Genomic DNA, 27,667 nt, shown 5'->3' with positions numbered 1-27,667 from the left:
GATCCACACTGTGAGGCTGTACAAGAACCGCTTCCTGCCTGCATTGGGTAAAGATCTCTTTGCAGCTAAGACAATCAAAGACTAATAGCTCATCTTATATTGGAAAAGAGTCTTTTTTTTGTCATTTAGTTTTGTAGCTTGCTTGTGGTACTGTTATTAAAGCCTTTTTGGTATTGATCAACTGGGTATTCTGTCAATTCTTGGAGCATTAGGTTTAAAAACCTGCTTTCTAAGTGCAACAATATCCAAGATTGATATGCGCAGAATGGGCAAGTGGGGCTTATTCCCTTAGTTGCACAACTAAGATCTCTGCCACTAAGGCACAGACATATCCCTTGGATTAAATGGTCGCATCAAAAGGCTCCAAATGGAGTCCAGACTGATATTAAATAGGTTCTCTAACACGCAGGGAGACTCAATCCCTGCCCTGAACCTTTACAATCTACTTTAGTAAAAAATAGATGGAATTTCAAATTTGCATTTGTGACTAATCAAAGCATTCCAATAACTCCAAAGATCATTTCCATATAGCTCTTACATTTTAGAGTTCATAGCCTCTAGAGTTGTACGAGGTAGTTTTTCTCTCTCAGACTGTAAACTCATGAAGGAAGGGCCATTGTCTTTTATTTGACTGCTAAGTACCATGCAAGTTTATGGAGCTATATATGTAATAAATACAAATACACTTAGCTTCTGTCTCCATTTAGTTATTCTTATTCTGAAGTAGGAAACCGGACAAACTTTGTATCAATATTATTTTTATTATTATTAATGTGATTGCATAACTCGCAGAAGTTTGGCACTTTCCAGATTGCAAAAAGCAAGGACCTTTTTTAGGGGGGAGCATGATATATTTTATTGGATCAAGTGCATAATTGTTAGAGATTTTAGACAAGCTTTCAAGCTTCAAGTGCCCTTCCTCAGATCAATCATTTTTCAAACTGCTAAACAAATGAACATATAGGTGGCCAAATGTAGCAGAAGTCTCCAAATGGTTAATACCAAGTAAAGACTAAGAGAAGAAAAAGGACCAGAAAATAGTAACCAGCATCTGTGATGTGCCAGGATAGTGAGGCTAGAGAAAAAAGAAAGCTGTAAGTTAGGAATAGTGCCACTACTTCAGAAACTTGCCCCTCTATTTCAAATGATAAACGCCCCCATCATTCTCCCATGATTGCACCTCAGCTGCATCTCCCTTCACTGACAGAGATGACTCGAGCCTTACTCAGCATATTCCTTGTGTCATATCTGCTTAAGTTCCTGACAAAAACATATTTTTACTCCCATTAATCCTGAAAAGCCCCATTACTAGTTTGTACTGCCATTCATCCTTGCAGACCCATGGAAGAGAGGATCCTGTGAGACTGAGCCAAAGATAAAGAACATCATAGCTTTATCAGTGTTCTAAGCTTGGGCTGAGGGAGAGAAAGAGAGGGACAGAAATAGAGGGAAAGAAAAGAAAGCAAAAGAAAGGATGAAAAACAACAAATGTGTTTCAAAACCCGATGATTTAAAATCTTCAGAGCCTTAAAACTATTGAAACAATTTTCTTTAAGCATAACATGTTTTGAGGATCTCATTAAAATTTTAAAAAAGCAGTGTCCCAGCTTGGGCATACATCTTGTGCTGTAACTCACTGCATGTACGTGGATGGATAAGAAATTCTCATACATTTCAGTAGCTGACCATTTATAATGATGCACAGAGATCACCACATTTAAGGCACAGAGTTTGAAAATTCAGAGTTAATTGTAAACCTGGGCTCTGACTGTAGTGTGTGCTTGCAATTAATTAGCATACACTATATTCAGCAATAATAGAAAGCTTTGCGCAAAGTGCATCTAATCTCAAGTAGAAAGACTACATTTAAACAGAAGACAGTACATATTTCAATTTATTTACAGTAATCTGTCTCACCAGAGAAGCAGTGCAGAAGAAAATACAATTCCATTCTATTATATAATCCTTTTTGACAAATAATACATAACAGGAGGGACATGATGCTCATCTAAGGAAGACTGGGTGCATCTACACGAGACACTAACTGCACAGTAGCTTAATAACACTGTGCACAGCAGCTAAACCCATGCTAAAACGCTACTGCACAGTAGTATTAGGCTGTTGCACAGTTAGCATCTGTAAAAACCCATGCACCAGTGCTACTGCACAGTAGCGCCAGTTACTGCCGGTATTTAGGTATCCAAGTTCTAAATTTCATGCGCCATAACTATGGTGCATTAATGTGTTTTACATGCAAGAGAACAGAGTTAAAAGATGCTGTGTTGTCTTTAACTATGCACTGTCTGTTCTGTATTTGTCCAGCTACTTCATAACTTCCATGAATGTCTCCTGAACAATGCAAATCATATTGCCATTGAACTGGCAGCGTATTTTCCATCTTTTATAGCTGCCACATAAAAAGCCTAATTTTGCCACATAAGTCTACACAAAGCCACAGAAAAAAAGGTTGTGTTGGTGTTATGCACCACCTTAAGAGCTCTATGGCTAAGACAGCCAATTGAAATAGTTTCCCACCTTGCATTGCAGATCTGGTGAGGTGCAAAAGCTAAGCCCCACTTCTGCACTCCTCAAGAGACCTGCAGATGTGAAGTTACCCACTGTAACCTCCTCCAGAGCAGAGATTTAGTGTATGAAACCTCACACCCCAGTAAAAGCTGTAGATTTTAATCATGTGAGTAATATTCCATGAACTTTCATGTAGCAACTCATGAGCTCAAAAATTAAACACATGGTTAATTCCTTTGTGGACTTGAGGGCCTTGTATAACCTAGGTTTATTCTGCTGCATAAAAGAATTGGGGAAATAGTTCATTTTTTAAAATTTGGCTTAACATAAAATGTTGTTGGCAGGGAAAGAAAAATTTAGGGGGTAGCAGTGGGGAAGACAAAAACATTTTGTTTTCAATTTTTAAGTTGAGATAGCCAACTCCAGATGCCTCCAAAGAGTGAGCATTTCACAAGGCTTGAGCTGCTCTGTGCTCTGGCTCTCCTCATGCCACACTTTCCCTCACCAGAGCTACAGCCCAGGTTCCACTACCTGACGAGTGAATCAGACCCCCTGTCTCAATGGGCAGATAATTTCTTTAAGATTATCTTCTGCCATTACAGAAAACCCTCACCCAAGTCCAGTGTTGCTTTCAACAGTACCAACTGACTCTTTTGGGACCTGCATAAAGCTTTCACTAGGGCTGGCAACCCTTTCACCTTGCAGTGAAGATGCAGACTGAACTGTTTGACTGCTGAGTTGTCCAGGGCTTTCTCCAAATTTTCCTGTGTTGTCTGAAGGAGAGATACGTTCTTACACATTTTGCTGAGAAAGAATCATAGAGCACTTCACTTTATTTTACCTGAGAACCATGGAAAGTCTCAGGCTAAAAACAGACAACCGGTTTAATGCAGCCCTGATTTGGCTGGGATATGACTCGCAGCAAAACAGATGTGGCAGAGCTGTTTACACACTAGGTTTAAATAGCAATTAACTTGAATTAGCTGCAATTGCTCCACAGAAAAGTTTTAATTTGAATAATATACAGGTATTTAAGCTGAGACATTAAGCTTTGATGTCTGTAAGGTCTGGATTTGACATGGCACAAAATGCTCTGATGCAAATCAAACTGGTTACCCGTTTTTAGCCTTAGTGATTCACATGGATGAGTACAACAGCACCAGTCAGGACATGATAACTCAAGTATGGCTTTTTAGTGTGGTGCTCATACCTGGGCTCGTTTAACCTGGTGCTCAGACCTGGATGCTAATTACCCACATTGACACTATGGTAAAGACCACACTGCCCTCAATGGGTAGGGAACTTCCCTTCCCAGAACAGACTACTGCTGAATCTACTTTAAAACCCATCACACTGACCTTGACTCTTATCTGCAGGAAACTTCAACTTGGAGGAATTAAATAAAGTGAGTATCTGACTAATTCCCATGCCTGAGCTTCTGTTCAGTTCTCCAGAGAGTAAGGTTGATGTAGTTAGCAGGGAGTGTTTCAGGATTGTTCATAGGAAGAAAAGGGGTCAGAAATGTGGTAATCTTCCTGCAGAGCATTAGCAGAGCCTCTAAAGAGAAATGAGGTGACAGTTCATAAAAGACTGGGTCACTTCAATACCTACTAGCTGGGACCACTGGAGAGAAAGGTCTACAGAAGCCACAAGTCATCTCCAGTGCTCTAGTGCCATTTTGGAACAGAAACTTAGAGGTAAGGCCCACCATATCTGAAGAGAACCTATGGGAGGGACCATCAGTAACAGGAGCTAACTTGGACTTGAATGATGATACAATGCTGGACAGTATCATTTTCCCTTTGGAGACCTGGTGATAAGTTTACTTGCATCCCTACTTCACAGGGAAGAGGGGGTCCTTTCCCTAATACCTCCATACTCCTGAGGTGTTTGCTAACAGATTCAAGAAGTGTGGGAGATGAGTGGGAAGAAAGACAATCTCCTTTATAGTGAATAGTCCCAACGTATTAGCTTGGCCTATCTAACTTTATGACCCTTCTTTTGTTCCACAAGTGATTGCCATGGACAAGAGTTCCTTGATTTGGTAGATTAGGGCAAAAGACCCTAAGAGTTGAGGTACATTCATTTTCCTCTGGACTTTCTGTGGTTTGTCAGCTGCTGTCTCCTCCAGCCCTAACCAGCTAGGAGAATGAAGCCAGGGAAATTCTGGAGGAGGATGAGAGGTCTCAGCTTATATACTGCTCACTCTAGGTGAGATTCACTCCTATACTGATGGCTGCACGTGAGGTTTGTGAGCCACTTGTGTCCCATCTTTACCCTACATCAAGTGGGTGGGGAGAGGCAGGTATGTTAGAAATACATAGGTTTTGTGGGGGGCAGACAAGTGAATTTTACCCAGAGAGACTAAGGAATCCAAAATCTGCTTGAAAAAATCTGGAATTTGGGTCAGAAATTGTACAAATGTTACTGGTTATTTGTACTTCTTCAGTTGTGAAGCAAGTGAAAACTCATGTAGGTGTGATACACCAAGCTTATTCATTCGTCCTATGCAAGGAGCATAAATCTACCCTTCCCCTTATTAGTCATGGGTGAGGCATACACACAGCAGAGTAAGCTTTGAAGAACATATTGCTTGGCAACTTTCATTTGGTTCAAAAGCTATACAATTTTACCCCAATGCATGTCATGCACTGAAAGCAATATATTTGTCTAAAAGTTTAATCACCTAAATGTTCTGTCTTCCTTTTCTGTTCTGATAAACGTTCATTGTAGTGTACAGAATATCAAATGCAAGTATAGATATGTAAACCAAGCGGGGTAGAACTGGAAGAAGTACCTAGACCCACCATACAGAAGCAACAGTACCTAAAACAGTATCAGTGACATAATTAAGATCCAATTCACTCCTTACATCAGAAAGTGTGGAATTTGCTGCAACCTATTTGATATTTTATAGACTCATAGGCATGAAGTCTGCCTTTAGAAACATGAATAATGAAGACGGATGAGTTTCTGTCTTCTTGTGTCTGCAGACAGTCTAAAATAACAGCTCAGAGGTATGATTTACCTCATTCAACTTAGGGCCATGCCACATGATACACTTAGTATGTATTAAATGCAGTTAAACCATGAATGTCCATGCATTCAAGCAGTAAAACATGTGGTAAATGTGATTGTATTGTAGAAAAGTTATGACCTTTCATGTGAGGAGTATCTCTAGAGCATATTAAGTAACATTTGTTCAACTATTGCCAGATTGCTCCACAGGGATATTACAAGCAAAGTATGGTCTTCCAGTATCCCAAGATGCACCACTCCCAGCCCCTCATCCCGCTTCATGGGACAGTCTATCCACCTACCCAAATTCTACTGCCCAAGGGATGGTACTGAACCTAAGGCAACACCCCTACCTGCTCTGGGGAGTAGGACCTCAGCCCACATGACACCACCCTAGCTTCATAAACCAAAATGGATCAGAGAATGCCCTTGTCAAACCCCAGCAGGCAGGCCTTGAGCAGGGGCTGTGGCAAGATGCAGGACCTTATGATATGAGGCAAGGAGAGAACCATCACCACTACTACCAATGGTATGAAGGGCAGCCGGCAACACCAGGTAGTCTACACATGCATCATGGCCCAGATGGTGGCTCAGGGACAAGTAGCAGGACTGGCTGTAGATAGCAATGGCAACTTTCAACTCGTCCCTCTCCAACCCTCTGTGGACATCCCGTACCTTTTGGGGTGCATCAATAGGTTTTGGGGGGTAACCTTCACCCTAGTCCATGGATATAGGTTACTATCAGATGAATTCTGTGTGCTAGTACCCAGGGGTAGGCACACACAACTCCCATCCACATGGCCAGGGTCCAAACCCTGGGACAGCTTTTTGGACCAACAACATACAAAAACATACAATCAAAGTATTTTATTTAGAGGTGTCTGAGCAATAGTAGAGGTGTGACCAAGGGGGTGAAGGCCTGAGAGACAGACTAAAACCTAACCCCACACCACCTCTCAACCCTCCTCCTGCCCCCTCTCTGCAACTGTTGGTATGGTCAGTGGCAGGCTCATATGTTTCTCAGTGGGTGCTAGATGAGGATGGGTCTGGAGACAGGGAACTCAGTCATCTTTTGGGTCCTGGGATGTTAGCCACCTCCATCACCACAGGGATATAAGAACAGCCATTTCTGGGGCAGTTAAAGCTGCAGACCTTCAGTATTCCAGGTCCACCTCACAGCTCGAAGGTGCAGAGATAGTGGGTTCAGAGCATTCAGGCAAGGCATGGGACAGGACATCATTCTTCAGAGGAGCATTTGGGAGAAGGAAAGGAGATCTCAGTTCAGGGCATGAGCAATCCCCAGTCTCACTGCTAGGAGGTCTGGCAGAGCTATGAAGCTGCAATGCAGGTGAAGGATGGCTTCCAGAGCCTCATGAGCGTTCCATGGGACTGCCAGCCTCAGCAGACAGCCTTCAAAACCAGCAATTCCCTTCCATGACTAAGACATGAGCTGGCAGAAGAGCTCATAGAAGCAGCAAGGCATATTTTGCAGGATCACTACCTGCAAGTTCAAAGAACTCTGCTGTGCACTGACGAGACACTCTATCCCAGGAAATACCAGCCAGAGAAGTGGTGTCCTGAGACAGGGACAGACAAGTTATGGTGGAGGTTAGGGAAGTTTCATAGCAGATGATCCCTGGCTACATGTGGGAACTTACAGGGAGGGAAGAAAGGGACAGCAGCTAGGTGAGAGTGGGTAGCAGAGTGCTTGCTTATCATGATGAGGTTCTGCTCTTGTCTTCCTGGCTCGTGAAAATGACCAGGCTGAGCAATGTTTCCCCTCATATAATCTTAGAAGTTTGCAACAATGTCAAGGTCTGCTCTGTTGTCAATGCCCTGTTGTCTGTGCGCCTGGCAGGGTTTGGGTGGGAATTCAGAATTCACATGCATATTATCTGTCAGATTTGGAAAGAATCTCAAGGCCATTTCTGCATTCTTCACTCCTCACAATTCACCCTGGCATGAGAGCACTCAGAAGCTTGAATGCTGATGCTACCTCAAAGCCATGAAGGGACACTCAGGCTCAGACAGTGTTCTGTACCCAAAAGTATTGGTGGGACCACTGAAATCAAATGTTGGAGGACCTTGCTGAGTTCCCCATACACCAAGCTACCACCATTGAGAACTGGCCTGCTGCCTACAAGCACTGGCAGGATGAATCAGAGCAGCTGCTGAGAACTCTTCAATAAATGGCTGAAATGCAGGAAGACAGTTCCTGGAACTGGTGCAGAGATTGAGGGGTTCAGAGAGGATGCAGAAAGCATCCCTCAAGACCTTTCAGTCCATTGCAGAGTCATGCAAATCCTTCCTGGACACCAGAGCTACTACTGCAGAGGATTATGTCTATTCCTGACAGCCAGGCAGCAGATACCTATAACCACCTACCCTCCATCACCCAAGGCAATGGAACTAGCCTCATTCCAACATGCACTACCATGGACACTGGCTGCCTTCAGCTCATCCTCTACCACCCTTCTCTGACCAGCAACCACTGCCAGATGATCAGTAGAAGCAAGGGGAGGCTGGCCAGATTGTTGTGCATGCCTCCCTGGCCAGCTGGAGTTTTGCATCCCCCAGTGTGGCTGGACTCCAAGTAGCAAGTGAATGTCTCAGTGGCAGGTTGACTGAACACCATGGCTGGGGCAGCCCTTCCCTTTCCTGGAGCAATGGAAACCCCACCACACTCTCAGGGGCCTTCACTCTAGCAGCAGGAGGGCAGTGTCCCCAAAAAAGTACCTGAACTTTTATGATGAGCAGCAAGAAGGACCACAATTTACCCCCAGCAGTGCAAACTCAGATCTAACCATGGAGATGTGACAATCAAGTTCCTTGGAGCCATATAACTGAGAGTGGGGTGGGGCTTGCTTCCATGCCATGGCTCCTAGAGACCATCCCAGCCAGAAAGAAGGCCTGTACACAAAGGCCTTGGGTGGACCGAAAACCATCCACTTCACACTTGACACAAGTGCACAGTGTAAAGAGTTTTAAGCACATCATATCTATTTGTGAGAAGGCCTATGATTTCAAATACTTATTTCAGGTTCATTTGAAGAAATATAAAGTTTGCCCAGTTAGGAAATTTGTTCCTTGTGCGCTTCCTGTCCAGTTCTCAACTTGATACATTCACAAGTCCAACCTACCCAGAGGTTCAATTTCCTCCTCCCATGCATGCAACACTCACAAACTCCTTTCAATTTGGTGCCCCAACCCCATGAGGACCTATGACTCATTCCCTCAACCCCAGGTCTCCCACCCCAACCCCCACAACAGGGAGTGTCAAGCCTGACACTTAGTATCATAGAATCATAGGGCTGGAAGGGACCCCAAAGGATCATCAGGTCCAGCTCCATGCATGAGCAGGAAGGACATCTGGGGTCAAATGACCCCAGCCAAGTGACCTTCCAGTCTTCTCTTGAAGACTTCTAGGGTAGAAGGTTGCACCACCTCTGAGGGGAGCTTGTTCCATTGTCTGGACACCCTAGTTGTAAAGAAGTTTTTCCTAATGTTCAGCCTGAAACTATCTTCCAGGAGTTTGTGGCTGTTGTTTCTAGTTTTCCCCCAGGGCGCTCTGGTGAACAGTTGTTCACCGAGCCCCTAATGTATGCCTCTGATATAGCAGTAAGCTGCAATCAGGTCCCCACTTAGCTTTCTTTTCTTTAGGCTGAAGAGTCCGAGATCCCTCAGTCTCTCCTCATATGGCTTGCCATGCAAGTCCCTGATCATGCAGATGCCCTTCTCTGGACCCTCTCAAGCTTTAGCACATCCTTGTTTAAGTGTGGTGCCCAGAACTGGACGCAATACTCCAGCTGCAGCTGCACCAATGTTGAGTAAAGTGAGAGAATCACTTCTTTGGACTTACTGGAGATGCATCGATTGATGCATGACAGAGTTTTATTGGCCCTGGCGGCTACTGCGTCACATTGCTGGCTCATATTCATGTTGGGGTCTGTTGTTACCCCCAGATCCCTTTCATTTGTAGTGCTGGTCAGGTTAGCGATACCCAGCCTGTAGGTTTGCTGGGGGTTCTTTCCTTCCCAGACGCAGCACTGCATTTCTCTACGTTGAACCTCATCTGGTTCCATTGTGCCCAACATGCCAGCCTGTCTAGGTCTGCTTGTATCTGCAGCCTATCTGTGGGTGTGTCCACACATTCCCATATCTTGGTGTCATCCGCAAAGTTGGCCAATGCACTTTTCACCCCCTCATCCAGATCGTTGATGAAGATATTGAACAACACATCTCACCAGGACGACACCAATCCATTCATTTGGACTCTGTGTCCTACCCTACAACCAGTTTCACAACCACTTGACAGTCCTGCAGTTGAGCCCAATATCTTCCAGTTTTCTGATTAGTACCTTGTGGGATACCAGGTCAAAGGCTTTCTGGAAGTCAGGGTATATGATGTCAACTGCTTTTCTCTCATCCAGGTGACAAGTTACCTGATCATAGAAAGAAGTGAGGTTGGTCAGACAAGACTTGCCCATGACAAAGCCATACTGGCTGTCATTCAGTATCATGCCTTCTGCAAGTTTGTCACATATAGTCTCAATGATCAATGTTTCTAGGATTTTCCCTGGAATAGCAGTTAAGCTAATTGGCCTGTAGTTTCCTGGGTCCTCACGCTTCCCCTTCTTGAAGATGGGCACAACACTGGCCCTCTTCCAGTCCTCTGGGATTTCTCCAGAAGCCCATGATTTTTGAAAGGCCTTTGCCAGAGGCTCTACGATTACTTTGGCCAACTCTTGCAGCACTCTTGGGTGGAGTTCATCCAGTCATGCTGATTATACACATCTAATTTCTTTTAATTGATCGTACACCAGTTCTACGGCAATGGTGGAAATGGCGTCAATCCCGCCCTGCTCATTCTGTGCCCTACCTGGCACGTTGTTCCACTTGGCCTTGTGAAAAACTGAGGCAAAGCAGTAATTTAGGAGGTCCATTTTTTCCTGAGTGGTAGTGACCAGGTATCCTGAGGCATTGAGCAGTGACCCCACACTCCCATTAATTTTCCTTTTACTCCCTATGTAGCTAAAGAAGGACTTCTTGTTGTCCTTGATTCTTGTAGCTAGTTTTAGTTCGGTTTCTGCCTTAGCTTGCCTAATCTGTATTCTACAAGTGTGGGCCATTGTCAAGTAGTCTTCCTTAGAGACTGGCCCAAGTTTCCATTGTTTGTACACCTCTTTCTTTTTCTGTAGGAGGTCTGCAACTTCTGTGCTTAGCCAAGAGGGTTTTTTGACCCTTCTGCTACTTTTTCTCCGTAAGGGAATGGATTTTTTTAAGGACTGTATCCTTAAGGAATGACCATGCTTCTCATGCTCCCTTTACCTGTGGAGCTTGGTATCTGTTCTGTCAGCCTTGTGATGGATCATGAACGTAATGATTTCATGGTCACTATCGCCTAGGCTGCCCTCTATGTTTAAGTTGGTCACCAGGTCATCCCCTTTGGTCAGAACCAGGTCAAGAACTGCATTGCCTCTAGTTGGCCTGTGCACCTCCCAATTAAAAAACAAACAAACTCTTCGGCACTGGTCAGGAAGGATCGTGATCAATCCGAGCTGGATGAGCACTCCTCCCAGGAGATGTCTGGGTAGTTGAAGTCACCCATGACAAACATGTCCTATGCACGCGTGGCCTCCGTTAGTTCATGGGCGAACACTAGATCAAGTTTCTCCCCTTGGTTAGGTGGTCTGTAGTATGCACCTACAGTCAGGTCTCTCTTGCTGGACCTCCCCCAGAGCTTGACCCAGAGGTTTTCAAGCTGTTCTTCTTTGAGGCCAACATCGGCCTGTAGGGAGGTGTATTGCTCCTTCACATAGAGGGTAACACCCCCACCTCTCTTCCCTACCCGATCCCTTCTGTGAAGGACATAGCTTTTCTGTTGGAGCAGAGGCTATACCCCACTGCCACTTGCCCCCTTCCACCTGGAACAAGCTGTGCCCACATATGAAGGATGTAGCCCTTTATGGCTATGCTCCAGTCATGACAGGAGTCCTACCAGGTCTTCGTGATCCCTGCTAAATTGTAGTGCCCAATGGAAAGCAGGAGGACTAGTTCCTCCTGCTTGTTCCCCATGCTTCTGGCATTGGTGTACAAGAACCTAAGTCCTTCTACTGAGGTCGCTGGCTGCCTGTTGTGTTGAAGGGGAGCTGTTTTCTCAGCTCCCATAAGAGTGGCTTGCTTGGTTTCATTGTCGATGGAGCTTTCTTGTATATTGGTCCCTGGGTAGGCTCCAGCTAGCATTTCCCCATCCCCCTGCGATCTTAGTTTAAAGCCCTGTCTAAGAGATCGGCCATCCTGGCTGAGAAAAGGTACTTACCTTTCCACAGTATGGACAATGTTTACTGAGATGCTCTGGAGAAATAGATAATAAAAGGTGCAGTGCAGTGAATGAAGGGTTTACAATCACACAGAGGTCCCCTTCACCTCTTCCCACCTGGCAAGACGTTGTCCCAAAAAGTAATCAGCCAAGGCTTTCCCGATCAGAATAGCCTACCAGTAGTTCTGTCCAGGATGCTTCAGTCCAGTAACCATCCAAAGTGCTAAGGGTTTCCCCCCACTGTAGGTCTGTTTGGAACTGAAAGGCTTCACCACTCCCCTCATATATTGTGAAGGATGCACACAGTTGCCACAAAACTGGGAATGTTCCTCAGCCCAAGTTCATGAAGGACCCCCCTGGGCACCTCCAGTGTGCCTTTAGGTGCCCAAAGACACATTTCACCACCATTTGGCAGCTGCTTACCTGGCAACTGAAGAACTCCTTCCTGGAGTCCAGCCAGCTGGTGTACTGGCTTCATGATTCAGGGAAGCAATAAATGGCTGGGTCCCTGATGTTCAAGGGAGGGAATGGTCAGCTCACTCAAATTGATGGTGGGAGCACAGGGGGGGAAATTCCCCTACTCCATCATCTCTGGGAAACTGGATTTCCCAACTATGAAGGCATCAGTACCCTTTCCAATCACCCAACACTGATGTTAGTGAAGGGCCTCCAGTGGTCCACAACTTCCTGGAGCAGAACTGAAAAGACCCCCTTATAGTTTAATCTGAGGCATGGTGATGGGGGTACAGAATGAGCATGTGGGTCCCATTCAGGGCCTCTTGAACTCCATGGAGGGTAATTTGTTCAAACTCCGTGATGACCTTGCGCAGGTCCCTGAGCCCAATAAATTGAGGCCCCAGCTCCTCATGTAAAGCATCATATACGTCATGCAAAGCCATCATTGCCATTGTCCATCCCACACAGCTGGTTGGAAATGGAACAGAGGCTGCTGGTGTGCACAAACTTCCAAACCAACAGGACATGTGTCTCTTGATGTACGCAGGGTGCCAAAGCCCAACATCATTGTGTTGCAGTAGTGGAACCAGCTTGGCATAAAGGACATCCTAAATTTCCTCTGCCTCTGCTCATCATCCCAGGTTTCTAGCATGAGCTATTCACACCAATCCAAGCTCTGGTATTGCCCAGCAGTGTCAAGGTGTCATCCAGTACTGAGCCCACAGTGCTGCAGCTTTCACAGTGTCATGTTGTACCATCTATAAGTTGACCAGCATGATGTTCGTGACAATATTACATTCCTCAAAGTAGCACCTCCTAGGGCAAGGAGCTAATGCCACTGAAGTATGGAGATCATGTGGATTAGAGCAGCCAGGGCAAGCATTTACTCAATTCTGCCACTCACCATCCCCAGGAAGCTAGCTGGGATAGTCAGTCAAGGAGGGATTGGAGATCCCATGCCTAGCCCAGGAGGCATTGGAATTTGCTTCTTCAGCAAGACAGCCAGCTAACCAGTGTTTTCCTTAGTTCTCATCAGAAATATGCAAAAAAAGGGGACCCTGCAAAGCATGCTGGGATGCCTGCCTGCTCACCGGCCCTCCAGCAGCAGAGCACAAGCTATGTATGCCAGAGATCATAATATATATTACTGTGCGACAAGTTCTAACTTGAATACCGCATAACGTACCACAGATTTAACATGTACTTTTCTGTCCCACGAGACAAGGCCCTTAGTGGGTAGATGAAGGTGAACCTTGATGATGCCAACACTATTAATGCTTTCTTTGATTTCTTTGCTGACAGCTTTACAAGAAATACCCAGCTAATATGTTTGTCTCATAATTAATCCTGGACAACTCCCACTCCTCTTTTACAGAAACATCCTGCTTTAACTGACAGCTTCTAGCATGCAGTAATGTATAATAAATACAAATTTAAAAAAAATAACTGTCATGATGAAATGAAAATGTAGGAACAGCATGGAACCACCTGAAGACAAAAGTCAAAATAAAGAACATGAGGGACACTGTGTGTATTGTGTTTTGCATTATCATATTCAATTATATTGAGAAACTTCAAGTTAAGAAAAAAACCCTGAAAAAACAAAAATGAAATGAATCTGCGACAGAATTTCCAGCCTGCTGACAGGAAGGTCTCTATGCAGTAATGGGCCTGGACACAATTTATGCCTAGCCTGTCACCGAGTGCACAGGGGACCACAACTATATAACCAGGCCTGCAATAACAAGCCTATGTGTACCGTCCAGTTCTTGATAGCTGTCCTACGATAAAAATATTTGCAGCCTAATACTCAGGGGCAGCCCTACAATAACAAAGTTGTTTGTACAGCCTGGAATAGACTCTGCACAGGCAAGTGAGTCTATTGCACCATGCTCATTGGAAGTAGCCCTATAAAAAAATGGGCAGTGCCCACAGCCTAGTGCTTATAAAAACAACCCTTTCTTAGCACACTAGTGAGTAGAGCCCCAAACACATGAGCAATCTGGTAAGAAACAAACATACACAGCCCAGCATAGCTGCTTACTCTCTAATAACAAAAAAAGTTTGGTTTCTATATTATGCTTCCAAGGGTCGATTCATAACTAGTGAGCATTAAATTAAAGAGCCACATCCTCTATGGTGTAAACCAGTGCAGTACCACTGACTTCAATAGAGCAATGCTAATTTACACTATGGGAAGATCTGGTCCATCATTGTTTATACAATATATACAACACCTTTTCAGCCAATTCATCCTTTTCACAGTCTTTAAACATGCAAACTGCTAGTGTAAAACAGTAATGAGCATTTGCACCATTTTAACCAGAGATGGCATCAATATCTAATCTTTTGAATAAACTCATTAGGATCCCAATTACTACAGGAGAGACAGGGAACAACTTCCTCCCTAGGGAAGGTTGTTTTTGATAGATCCATTACCTTTTTGTCGCTCAAGCCAGACACCTGATCCACATATTCCTCTTGGATCATGAAGGCAGCCAGGTTGGCAGTGTAGCTGGCCAGGAAGATGACAGCAAAAAAGGCCCACACAGAGACCATGATCTTGCTAGTGGTACCTTTGGGATTCTGCACAGGCACAGAGTTGTTGAACACCAGACCCCACAGCAACCAGATAGCTTTGCCAATGGTGAAAGAGGGACCACCGGGCTCTAGAATGACCAAGAAACAGGTAATGAAAACCTTGGGACAAGCTGTCTATGTTTCTCTTTACTCATGCAACCTGACTTCTGAATTAACATCACCATCTGTTCCCACATCTGTAATTAACACCTGCAGCAACACTTACATGTGTGCAGCTGCATTAAAGTACAGTATTACTCTGAGAAGTGAAAAGCAGCGTAGACACCCACACATATTGTGCCTCAAAGACTTCCTCAGAAACTTTGGATACTTGTCAAGAGAAAGGTGCTTTGGCTAACTCACCCTGGTATCTCAGAGTCAGTCTGTTCCTATTTGGTTCATGCATGATGACCCTGGTAATAAAGATTTTGCCAGAGAAATCCTAACCTCACTTAACAGAATTGTCCTCCAACTTAATTGTCCTTACAGACACCTGCGCGAGCTATCACCCTCAGTGGGCTTACACAGGTATAACTGTATAATTTGAAGGACTGAACCACAAATGGTTCACCTAACCTTTCTCCTAGGTCTGCCAAGTAATCACAGTTAACACAAGTGATTAATGCATTAATTCGTTCTTGCATTATTTTTTTTAATGAATTAATCATGCACATGGCTTTGGAACCTGCACCCAGGCACTGCTCCACTGCCATCACTACCACCTCTGGACCACCCAGCTGGGCAGCTGTGGCAGTGCAGAGGAGCCACAGGGCAGCCCGGGCATGGGCCCTGGGCAGCTGCAGTGGGGGAGTGCACACAGACACATATAAGTAGCCACAGCATGCACGCAGCCAAGAATACAGCCTGGTGGCATGTAGAGCAGAGTCCTGCAGGTAAGTCTGTGGAAGGGGAGAAGCATGGGGGAGGGAAGAAGCAAGGGGGCAGATTGAGGCCCCCATGGTGAGGCAAGGAGTGGGACAGGGGCAGGGGCTGGGCCGGGTCACAAGACAGAGCTGCGAGAAGCTGCATAATTTTGAGTTTTTCTATGCATCATTTTGAGTTTTTAGCTGTTCAATTAAAATCATGCTTAATTGTGACTAATTTTTTTTAATCAGGCAACTAATCGCATTCACATTTTTTAATCATTTGATAGCCCTACTTTCTGCTGATCATGCATACAGCAGAAAAGAATACAGTTTGCTTTTGCCAAGCTATCCTGGCTTTGATCAGTGAACAACTTTAAAGAATAGTCCATTGATTTCTTCTCTTCTCAGAAAAATCAAAAGCTCCAACTCTGAATCTGACATGGACAGAGAAGATCTGCTGTTTAAATAGGCATTAGTTTTCTATATTCACTTTTCAGAGAATATGTTCACTCCTTCTAGCAATAATAAATGCGTATGTTAATGTAGCGCTTGGCTAAGAAACCTACATGAAAATGTAAGGTTCCTCAAGCATAATTTGCTGCATATGCTGGACTCATTAGCAGAAATTCTGAGGGGCACATTGGAGCCCACCTTACTTGAGAATGTAAACTGGGAAAGACATTAAATTTGCAATTACTCCTAGTAATTTGGAGTTCTTTGGAGGATCTGAAGAAGCAGAGCATGCTTTCCTAGGGTACATCCTATAAACCTACCAGCTCAACTCTGCTAACTGGCATGCAAATTCCCTTGGAAATACTCCTGTTAGCTGTGGTGTTACACTTGACTGGTTTACTGGGACTGACTGGTAGGGGAGTCCAATTAAAAGAAGGTTTCTTGCAGCTCCCCTCCTGCAAACACTGGGTCAGCCAAAACCTACCCCTTGGGGATCAACTGTGTTATTATAAATGTAACTTTTATGCCCAACAAACCTATATCTGTCTTGAGCTGTGCATACAACTGACTTCAAAGCTGATGTATTATATAGTAAAACTGTATCTTCAATTGGCAATGGAAACTATTTAAAATTATTATGAGGAACACAGATTGTTTGTTTTAGTGCTTATAACTGTAAGGTTAAAATCATACTAGCCAGGACTTTTGCACTGCATTCATTCATTTTTAGGACCAAAATGGAAAGAAAGGTTAAAGGCAAGATTTGTAAAATGACCTCATGACTCACAAGTGCAAGTCCCATGTAGCGTCAGTTATGGACTTTTTAAAATTCTGCCCTAAAACACTCCTTATTCAACTGACTTCACTGCAGACAGTCATAATTGCATTATCAATCACAGAATAATACAAGGATAGAGTTCCCAAAGAAATTCCAGCTCATTATTTGCTTCCAAGAAAACACTACAATATATTCATCTGCCTTCCATAGCCACACTGTTACTCACATCTGTACCTATATGTCTTAGCAATGTCATGATATCTACAAGCCCCCAAAATATTAATATTTGCATCTAGCCATAAAGCTAATTTAAAATATGTATCTGATTTCACCTTTATACTATTACCTGTTACTATTTACACATCTGTATTAATAATTCACATTAGGCTCATAGCTACATTAATATTTACTTCTGTCCATAGATCTGTTTAGATATGGGCATTTGCCCACATGCACTGTTCACAGCTCAGTTATTAGAGAAGGCTCCACCAGCATTACTGTACATAAGACTCTGTCAGTATTTCCATAACAAATTCCTTTTCTTCAGTGTTCTCTAGCTTGGTATAAATCTGCTCAAGGCAATAGGTTGGAAAGCAAGTGAATGTATTTTCAAGCAAACAGTTCTATTCAACCATTTTAAAATTGCCAGCACGCTGACAAAACAAAAAAGCCTTATGTTGGGAACTATTTCATAACAGAGTCAAGTTAAAGAAAGAGAAACAACTTTAACTGCTGAGTGTCCAGCCTCTGCTAATGCTGTATAGTCCTTCTCTCTAACTCATCTTGCCTTCTCCCAAGGGAAGAGATTTCTGAGCACCACTGAGTGAACTCAAGCTTCCCTTTCTTATTCCTTCATACCTTTAACAAACAACTCCCATTGATCCCCAAGAAAACTCATGTTTCACTCTTCCAGTCCTCTCAACCTCTGGACAGCCAAAGAGCATTACAATTAAAATGGGTGGGGGGGCATCCAGAGCTAACAGATCCTAAGTTTGGAGAAGGGAAGAATATAATAGGGGAGAGACTCCCCTCTCTCATGGCTTTTAATCTTTACTCTTCTCTAGTGAAATTTAGCATTGCTGAAAGGTGGATTGACAGCGAAAAGCTACTAATTATCCCCAGAAAAGCACAACACAGGCAGTACCAATGCAAGCATTCGGAATCCATTTCCTTGCAAGTCAAAGTGGATAGGAGCTAGCACTGTGTAGATTAACGGCTCCACATCACAGCCTCCTGAGCCAAGCAAATTATCCATTACACACATCTGTTATCTTCAGAGTAATTTTTCCACCTCCCTTCCCTTTTTAGACAGAACATGGAGATTGGAGTGGGCTGGAACCATGTCATGTATAGGGGGAAAAGGAAATTCCATTGACAAAGAAGCCAGAATTACAAGGGAGAGGGGTTGGCACTGAATAAAGGCTCTTCTTACCTCTGCCATCAGCTAGGCACCGATTGTAACCCACGGGGCTGAAGTACTCAAAAACAAAAACAGCCACTGCAGAGATTATGAGCAGCATCACAAACATCATCACCCACACATCAGCACTGAATGGCTCTGGAAAAAAGAAAAAACAGGGTGAAAGGTTAAATACAGCCCAGATTGCTTATTAGGTTATCCTACAGGGTTCTAAGCAGAGGGTAGGGGAACAGGTTTGGGTAGAACAAGAAGTGACTCCCAGCATTCACCCCCAAGTTCAAACTGAGCCTCAAAGCTCCAGTGACTGGAAAAAGTTTAGTCCACGTTTCATTACAAAACTATTTTTATTCATACACTGGTATCTGGAATCAGACAGACATTGAGAATCTCAGTGAATAAAGGCTACACCCATGAAGCCCTTTCACCAAGTTTGCAAGATTAAACAAATCTGGATAAGTCTCAGAGGGGATTCTGAATTGTGGGGTGCCTTCCAGAATCAAACTGTACCCCTCTAAAGCCTTTGAGACTTAGCTATAGTTATGATATTTTTAACAGTAGTATCATCTTTGCAATGAAGAATGCCAGAGCATACTAAAAATGTGCTGGCTCCTGCCCTTCTCTAAATCTGAAGGGCAATAATAAGGCCGAACTAACTGAGATAAAATAAAAACCTGGTCCAAACTACAGCCAAAATTTGAATCCAGATCTCCTGGTAGATCATAAACCTTAAATTAATCTTGTTGCGGCTCCGGTTTTATATTTCCCAGTGATATTTCAGGACCTGACCAAAGCCAGAAAATACTGAAAAACATGATCTGATGAGAATCCCAGCTCAGAGAGGTTTAGATAACTTCATTTACCATATAGAGTTCTTCATGAACATAAAAACATGCAGGATCCCAGGGTGAGGGAGCAGACTATGGGTCTACAGCTCACCTTTTACACTTGACATCTCTGCAAACATCTTATAAAAGCAAAATGTACTAGACAAAAGACATCATGCCATAATCTCTTTCATAGCTGCTGTTAGATACTTAGCTTCCACCACACAGTGCCAAGGGGAGCTCAGGTTAATGTGCCTTCTAATGGATGACATCTCTAAAAGTGTAGCATCCTCTTGTCTCTCCGGGTATGTCTGTACCCTTCTGCGGTACTCAGAAAGCCAGCCCTACCCACCCACTTCCACCCTATGCACTCCAACCCCGGAGATGAGGCGATGAAACTACCTAAAACAAGTCCCCTAACACCACTCTCATGATCTCTTGCTCCAGCATGCTTGAAAGGAGCAACAGACAGGGACACCCTCCAAGCAATTTCACTGCCTCATTTCCAGGACTGGTGTATGTAGAAACAGAGGAGGGGGACAAGAGTGCTTCAGCAGTGGTCTGACCAGTGCCATGGAAGTGGTACAGGCATGCCCATTGCGTTATAACTAACTTTAAATGCAAGTCCTGTTATAACACCTAAACTATTTTTTCTTATGGTCCAGCGCTCTTGAAAATGCCACTAGCCAAGCCACAGTGAAACCATACTCTGTGGAGTGGAGGATGGCTCTATGTAATATTGACCTTAGGCTGAAAGGTCACTGAGAAATACCCTGGAACTTCTGGACTTTGCCTGTTTGTTTTTTGTCTAGATTTTGCTCATTTGAGGTTTAGAAATAAAACACCACCAATTTTAAAATGTCCCTACTTGAAATGTCCTCCTTAGGAATCTCCCAAAGTCTCACAAGGACTGTTCGGCTAAGTGTTAATGATGTTAGTCTCTTCCTTGCCACCACCTTAGGAAAAGCATACATACCTAGAAAGGCAGAAGGTGAGACAGTTCCATTGCTACGTGACACCATGACGCTGATTCCTGTCTCAATGAAGGGCACGGAGAAGTCCACTACTTCTGACCGCTCCTCATTTATGGTGAGGGAACCCACCGCCATGTAGGCACGCTTTGTGACCACCTGACACAAGGGAAAAGAAAAGCAGTTAGAGATGCTCCCAAGCCTGGCCTCCTTGGGCATCACAGGTAAATACACCATCATCCTTTGCTCCCATCTGCCCATACAGCCCTCTTCTCCTGGAATCCCCTTCCTGCCCTCTCTCCTCTTCTAATCCCTCTCTTCTTCCAAGAAATTTGTAAATAGTAAACTTCCCCACAAAGAATGTATGTACATGAACTTTAAGTACACCTCTGCAGCTCTCAGGATAAATGCATTACTAAACCAGAAGACATGTTATCTTATTTCTGCTGTCCTTAGGCTCACCACTGAAAGGTCTTTCATCATATCCTGGATGTCTTGCCTTAATTTCAACTGTAACCTCATGGTATCACCTTTAATTTGATTGTAAAGTGTCACACAGACTAGGGAAACAGCAGGCAATGATAAATAATGATAAAGGAGTGCTACTGTTCAGCAGTGAGATTACTAGAGGGGATTCTTTCACCCAAGCCCCATAATATCTGGGTTCAGATCACTTATTTATGTGAGTTCTCATCAGCTCCTCCCAAAGGGAGGCTATCAGAACTGGAAATAGGCTTTGACTCTGCAGCACAGCCTTTGGGTGAAGCGTAGCCCTGCCCTTCACTGCTGACCTCTCCAATCATTCCATTCCACGTCCCATTGATCTTCTTCCCATGCTTGCCATTAGTCACCAGGTAGAGATCATAAGTGAACTTGACAGACTTGGAGATTTTCTTCAGGATGTCAATGCAAAACCCCTTGCAGCATTTCTTCATGTAATCTGGCTCTTCGTCCGTTTTGTTTCTGCAGAATCACAACCACAAGAGATTAAAGAGGAAAATTTCACTCGTTATCCCCCTTGCTTCCCAAGATACACTGTCTCCTCCCTGTCACACAACTACCTTGTGAAGAGCTCAGCTTGCAATATCAGTGCTGAGGGACAGAGCGAGCCAGGCTGGGTTAGTGTAGCTGGCTTAGGCATTGGTCAGTGACAGCATGGGTCAAGCTGAGAAAGCCCAGCTGGCTCTGCTAAAGCTGTGTCAGGGAGAGCCAGCAAAGAGTACCCAGCTAGCTCCACCTGCTCTGCAGGTAAAGGCAAACCAGAAGGAGAAAGATCCTGTGGGTGCCTACTCAGACACGACGCGTTTTTGGCAGGGGACTGTGTTCCTCATACAGGTGCCACTTAGCGGGTCCACATTCTCCACAATGACGAATGGTGCCTCCTCTAGGGTCACAATACTCAGATGATCATCCTCCCGCTCCTCAGAGTCAGGGTACAGCTCAAAGCGGGGCCACACATAATACTTCATCTGTAGGTTTTTATCCTTCCATTTCCCCACCTGCAAAGACACAGAAAAAGGCAGAAACCTATGACTGCCCCATTCTTCTCCAAACTACCCTCTCTAACAATTTCCTGTGCCCAGAAAAGAGAGGACGATCCGGCATGTCTGAGTCCACTCATGTGCGAGAAGAGGACCACATTAGGGGAAATAGATTAAAAAATAAGGAAGGTCACATCTGAAATGACTTTGGAGAGTTTATCTTCCTAGAATATTTAGGTACATCATAAAACTACAGCACAAACTGACAACTTTTGGCATAATACTCAATCTCTGTTCTACTATGAGCTAAAACTGAAGTAAGAGGTGCTGCCAGTCAGGATGGAGCTGCACCGAGTGAAAGGGATGAAGACTAAAACAGCAGCAGGTACAGCAGGCCGGGGCTAGAGATGAAAGAACAACTCATTTTCTCAGCTTGCTGACCAAGGTGAAAAATAAATAAAGAAATAAATAATACTTCCAGTGTACCCAAAAAGATTTATTTTTTTGTTTTCTTACCAAAAATGCAAACCCAAATCACTGGCTTCAAACCTCCTGTGTGTTTCCTTTAAATCCAAAATGAAACGTTTCATTTTCAGGAAGCTTTAATTTTTTTTTTTTTTTTCAAATTAATGTATGCAAACGGCCAAACAAAATGTCATTTTGGAATGAAAAATTGAAAGATTTAATTTAGAAAATATCAAAATTAAACATTAAACATTTTGACATTTCCCCTTTTTTCAGAGGAAGCTAAATTCAGTAAATAGCTTCAAGTGAACCAAAGAAAAAATCATTTTTCTTTTTTTTTTTTCCATTTTTAATGAATAGGCCATTTTTCCAAATATTTTCAGTAATCCAGATGGAGTTAACTTTGACAGAAAAGCCTAGGACTAGAACAGTTTTGAGTGTTGCATGTCAGGATTGGCCACCTCTGAATAGAGCTGTGAAGAAGCAGCTCATTTAGCCATTACCCACACCATCTCCAGCTCAGACCTTGCCAACAGTATCACTCATGATTTATACATTTTCATGACCACTAAATTACACAAGTGTCCAAATTAAATGTAGATGAGGAACCAGTGCTTCATCTTCCTGTCATATGAAAAGATATGCCAGAAGGAAGCTATTATTTTTCCTTTATTGTTATTTTTGTTTAAGGAAAATGTTGCAATTATACATCTTGAGGCAGTACTTTCACTCTGCTGCACGTGTGGATTATATTCTCTCTCCTTTCTCCAAATGAAGCTTTCGGCACTCCTTTGACTGGAGTTACCCTTTGAAACCATTCCTATCCATCATGAGGCAATGAATTTACAATGTCCACTGCCCGACGTAAATTATTCCTGCAGAAATTCCAGAAAAACCATCCCTGATGCTTTCAAATATCAAAGCCTCGACTTCATTCACATTTTCCCCTGTCACAGTTGATGCTACTTAGCACTTTGGCTGACAGCTTGAGCAGAGGGGGCAAGGACTGATTGGCTTTGAGAATGAACTCTCTTCTTGTCCCTTCAAGCAGTCCCTCCAGGTCAGGTCTGAAGAACATTAATAGAGGGGGTAGGGCAAGTGTGTGGGAAGTTTGTCCTGTTGCTGTTCATGATATACCTGCACTGCGGGTAAACCAAACAGCCTGTTTTCCAGCAGCTGTCAATAAAGTACTTTTCACTCTATTTTATTTTTTTTTAATATAGAAAAAAGTGCTTATTAGAACCTCTTTAGGTGTCAAAGGTTATTCTATAAAATTAAAGCCTTTGTAGTGTTTTGCATTTGATAGCATCCAAAATCAGCATGAAATATTTATTGCCTTTTTTTAAAAACCTTCATCTGACTTTAAAAGAAAAAAACTGTCCAAAATGAGTTTACCAAGTTATTTATGGGAACAGAAAAGTCACTCAGGCAGCAGTGATTCTGTTACCCTCTTCCAGTGCCAACGCTTCCAGACTTGAGGCAGCATAAGAACGGGTGTTGTAAAAGTATATAGACTATGTAGATTGCTCCTAAGTCTTCATCCATGCCAGATCTCTGCTCATACACACATCTACTAACATTCCAAGTAAGTGTTCAATGAGATATCTTTCAGAGCCTTGGCAGTAGCCAGTAGTTAGATAGGAACTATCTAGGCAACAGGCATAATACAAACACCAAACCAATAAATTAAATCAGGTAGAGACAACCCCAGACCTATCTCATGATTAGCCACAGGTCCTTTATGACAGAAATAGGGAGCTCATAGGGTTGTATACCAGGCATGTTTTGAGGGGTTTATTATATAGACTGAATTTATGAGAGTGCTGAAGTACTAAAAAGGTAAACCCAGCAGTACGTAACCTGTTTAACTGCCCATCTGAGGGTAATAATCCTAGCACTACCTAAAACCAGTCCATGGCAATCAGCTTTCTAAAAATTGTCCACAGAAGAGGAAAAACTCAATGTATGTGAATGTGCTGACCCAAATTTTCAAGGATGCTATAAGTGCCTTTATATACAAATCCTGCATTTTTGGTGCTTGGGTGAACATTCAGGCATAACTGAATAAACACTTAAATGCCTAAAGACAAGAGGCGATTTGAGTGCACAAGATGGCTATCTCCTGCCCATCTTTGAAAATTTAAGGGACGAGAGAAATGTCTTGAAATGCTTTTGACAGACAAAAGTTTTTCAACTGGAAGTCAACATTGCATAAGTGCATTAAAGAAACTGTGTGCATATATGAAAAAGAAAATGCAAGAGAGAAGGATACAAATGTATTTTTAATGTGGTATATATGTGCATAGGAGAAGAAGGGAGCAATCTGTTATGAAGACAAGAGATTTGTGCCAACAGAATTAAATGCCACTGGTTTTTCTTGGCTAAATCATTAAAGGTGATGCCTTCATTTAAAGAGTATAACCTGCCAAGATCTGCAAAGCAGATTGAGGCACTTCTGATGTCTCAGTATTTGAAGCAATTTGTAAATTCTTATTACTCCAAGTTTTGCTCAGTTCTTGTAAAAAAAGCTTATGGTTCTGGTAAAAGGCTTCCCACTTATTAGTTCCTACACTGTTCCAAAAACCCACTCCTGGTAATACCAAAACCTTCTCCACTCAGGCATCAACCATGATAATTCCCACAGGAAGCTCCAAGTAGAGTTATATGTAGGGACCTACTGAATTCACAGTGGAAGTGGGATGCACAGCAGCTCCTTTAATCTTGCAGATTCCCCTGCACATCCCCCTTCCAGTCCCCCGCCCCCCACCAATTGGCAGAGGGGCCCTGCCACTCGCTCCTAATTGGCAGGGAGGTGAAACCCACAGTTTTAAACATGGCACTGGCTGGTGAGCAACAAGCATCGGGGCCACCGGGGCCCCTCAGCCAATCAGCAATTGTGGGGGGGGGGGAAATGCACGTGTGAACTTACGAAATTAAAAGAGCTGCCATGCAGCCTACTTCCACCATGAATTAAGTAGGTCCCTGGTTATATGTATTTTCTTAGTTTCCCATATGCATTTCTTTTAGAGTTATTAGGTCAGAAAGTTATTTATACAACAGAAAAGAGGTGATAAACTTTTTCAGTGGGTACCTTGTTTGTTATACAGACAGGAACAGGAGATTAACCAACCCTAAGGTTATAAAAATTATCTTGTAAATAATATGAAATCCCTGGCTGAATGAAAATAATGGTAGATGACTACATTCCTGCCCTCCACCCCCTGCCCAGCCAGTTCCTTAACCAATAATTAAAAACGGGAAAAAGAAACCACAACTGGGATAAGAAAACAGGCCCAAATGCTCGTCCCCAAATATCAATCCCCGTGCCTCTCTCAACCTTTCATTTAGACGCAAAAAGTCTGGTTTAGCACATTAGTATAAACTGGATTAAAACAGGGTGGCCAAGCTGCAAAACAAGTGCCACAATTGGTCAGGCAGCATGTATGTATGGCACATGGCAGATCAGGGAAGGGATAGGCAGAACAGCAGCAGATAGGGCAGAAAACAGAAAGCAAAGCAGGAGACAAGGAAGGTGGCACAAGGTAGGAAGCAGAGAGCAGAGCAGGAAATCAGGCAGGGAGCACAGAATAGGGAGCTGAAGGCAGAGCAGGCAGGAGAAGGAGATCAGAGTGGCACTTGGGGTGGGTGCGGGACTAATTTATGGCACATCTGCCAAAAAGGTTGGCCCCTACTGTGCTAAGACATGTGAGAGTATACTGTCCTACATTTTGCTGATGCCACTCTATTGGCAAGTCATGAGAGCACTGAATTTGCTGTTGTGGTACTATGGGATAGCTTCTCAGAGGGCACATCTACATGAGACACTACGTTGCCGTAGCGATGAGATATGTCGCTGTAGCTTGTTGCTACGGCAATGTAGCATTGTCCGACATGAACTGTATTGCCAACACTACTGTGCAGTAGTTCGTTGCTACCTCTTGTTGGTTACCATGCAGTCCGGTGCACATGTAGACCTTCCCTGAATGTACTTATTCAAGCATGTTTATGTAGTATGACAAACCTGGACATACAAAAGCTGTTTTGTGACCAAAAACAGAACTGTGTAACCTTTAACCAGTTAAGGTGACCATTACAAAAATCACACTTTAAAGTTATAAGATAGCCAAAACCATGTCACTTGTCTGAAATTGTCCATGACTTTCCAGTTTGGGGTGGGTCAGAAACACGATGAAAACAGATGTTGATTATATTTCTCGCTTGCATTTTTTAAATCTAAGACTGGAGAACAGAAACGGACTGTGGAAAAAATCTTTACAGAGTTAAATATTACTCCATGGGACCCCCCAAAGTGCAGGGCCCGGGGTGGTCACCCTGATTTGCCCCCCACAGGGACGGCCCTGGCGGGGACACTCATACACAAGATGCAGGAGGCTGCTGGAGTGCAGTAATTGCCACACTCCAGCAGACTCAATTAATCGATTCTGTTCGATTAAGTCTGCTCCAACATACTGGAATTCCAGCATGTCAGAGCAGCCTCCCTGCTCATCTATAGGCACCCATTAGCTACACAGTAAAGTCTCAATGGGCATGTTTACAAGTTCATTAATGCACCGTAATTATGGTGCATTAAGTTTAGTACTCATAATAATAGGTACTAACTTAATGTGCTGCAATTAGCACTACTGAGCATTAGCGGAGATGAACACTTTTTGTGTAATGCTTAATGCCCACTGGACTAATATACGCTGCATTAGCACATTAGCACAGTTTTTGCCAGCCAGACTAATGCGCCGTAGAATTAGTCCAATGGACATTAAGTGTCTTATGTAGATGCACCTAATGTCTACATGTGCAGCCCTATTAGGCTGCAGGAAACTAATTAACTCCACCCCAGGTTAGTACTTTAGTGTGCAGCAACGCATGTGTAGATGCTGACAGGGCTGGCTAGGCATGAGGATACTTCAGTGCAGGGGCTGCCTGCTGGCTAGCCCTGCACTCAAGTACCTTAATGTCTCAACCAGCCCCTCCACCGTATGCTGAACCAGGTCAGAGTAGCCCCAGGCTGGCAGGCTGACCCCCCAGACCTCCTGCCAGCTTGAGCTGCTCTGACGCAGCTCAATGTGCTGCAGTCCTGGGCACATGGGTAAACATGGCACCTGGGAGCAATAAATGTGTAGATGCAACCTGTCGCAACTTCACCCCTCTTTTTCCACCAGTCCCCAGACCCCAGCTCATAAGAGATCACAAGTAGAAATGAAAGTGATTAATTTTAGTTTATTAAAGGAATAGCTCATCTCACTTAAAGCTCCCGAGCATTTCTGAAGTTCATAAAAGTTCAAATAATATTTCCTCACTATTGTTTTTCATTTCCCAGCTGCCTTGGTGCTCTTCCATTCCAGGGCTGAAATTATGTAAGAAAGGAGAGGAGAGCTGCTCCACTGATCAGGAATTAACATAGTACTCAAGAAACCTACAGGCTTAATAGTCTGCAGGCATGGGCCTCCTATGTGACCCTGTCAGCTGACTTCTCTGGGACTCCATTCCACCTC

General features: G+C 43.6%; 1 protein-coding gene across 1 annotated transcript in view; it reads right to left on the bottom strand.

Moving 5' to 3' along the window:
- The window catches only part of LOC102574919 (glutamate receptor ionotropic, NMDA 2B), a 42,199-nt gene extending 20,495 nt beyond the window's left edge, over positions 1-21,704 (bottom strand). The window contains exons 1-5 of the mRNA XM_006269786.3: positions 21,502-21,704; positions 21,003-21,174; positions 20,217-20,370; positions 18,429-18,554; positions 14,759-14,988 (exon numbers count right to left, since the gene is read on the bottom strand). Of these exons, the coding sequence (XP_006269848.2) occupies positions 14,759-14,988; positions 18,429-18,554; positions 20,217-20,370; positions 21,003-21,174; positions 21,502-21,680 (861 nt within the window). The 5' untranslated portion in view covers positions 21,681-21,704. The remainder of the gene's footprint in view (positions 1-14,758; positions 14,989-18,428; positions 18,555-20,216; positions 20,371-21,002; positions 21,175-21,501) is intronic.
- Positions 21,705-27,667: the final 5,963 nt, after the last annotated feature.

This window comes from Alligator mississippiensis, chromosome 4 (genome assembly GCF_030867095.1).
Source record: "Alligator mississippiensis isolate rAllMis1 chromosome 4, rAllMis1, whole genome shotgun sequence".
NCBI classification, from domain to species: Eukaryota; Metazoa; Chordata; order Crocodylia; family Alligatoridae; genus Alligator; species Alligator mississippiensis.
Note: the sequence above shows the minus strand (reverse complement) of the source record. Positions and strands in the feature narration are given on the sequence as shown.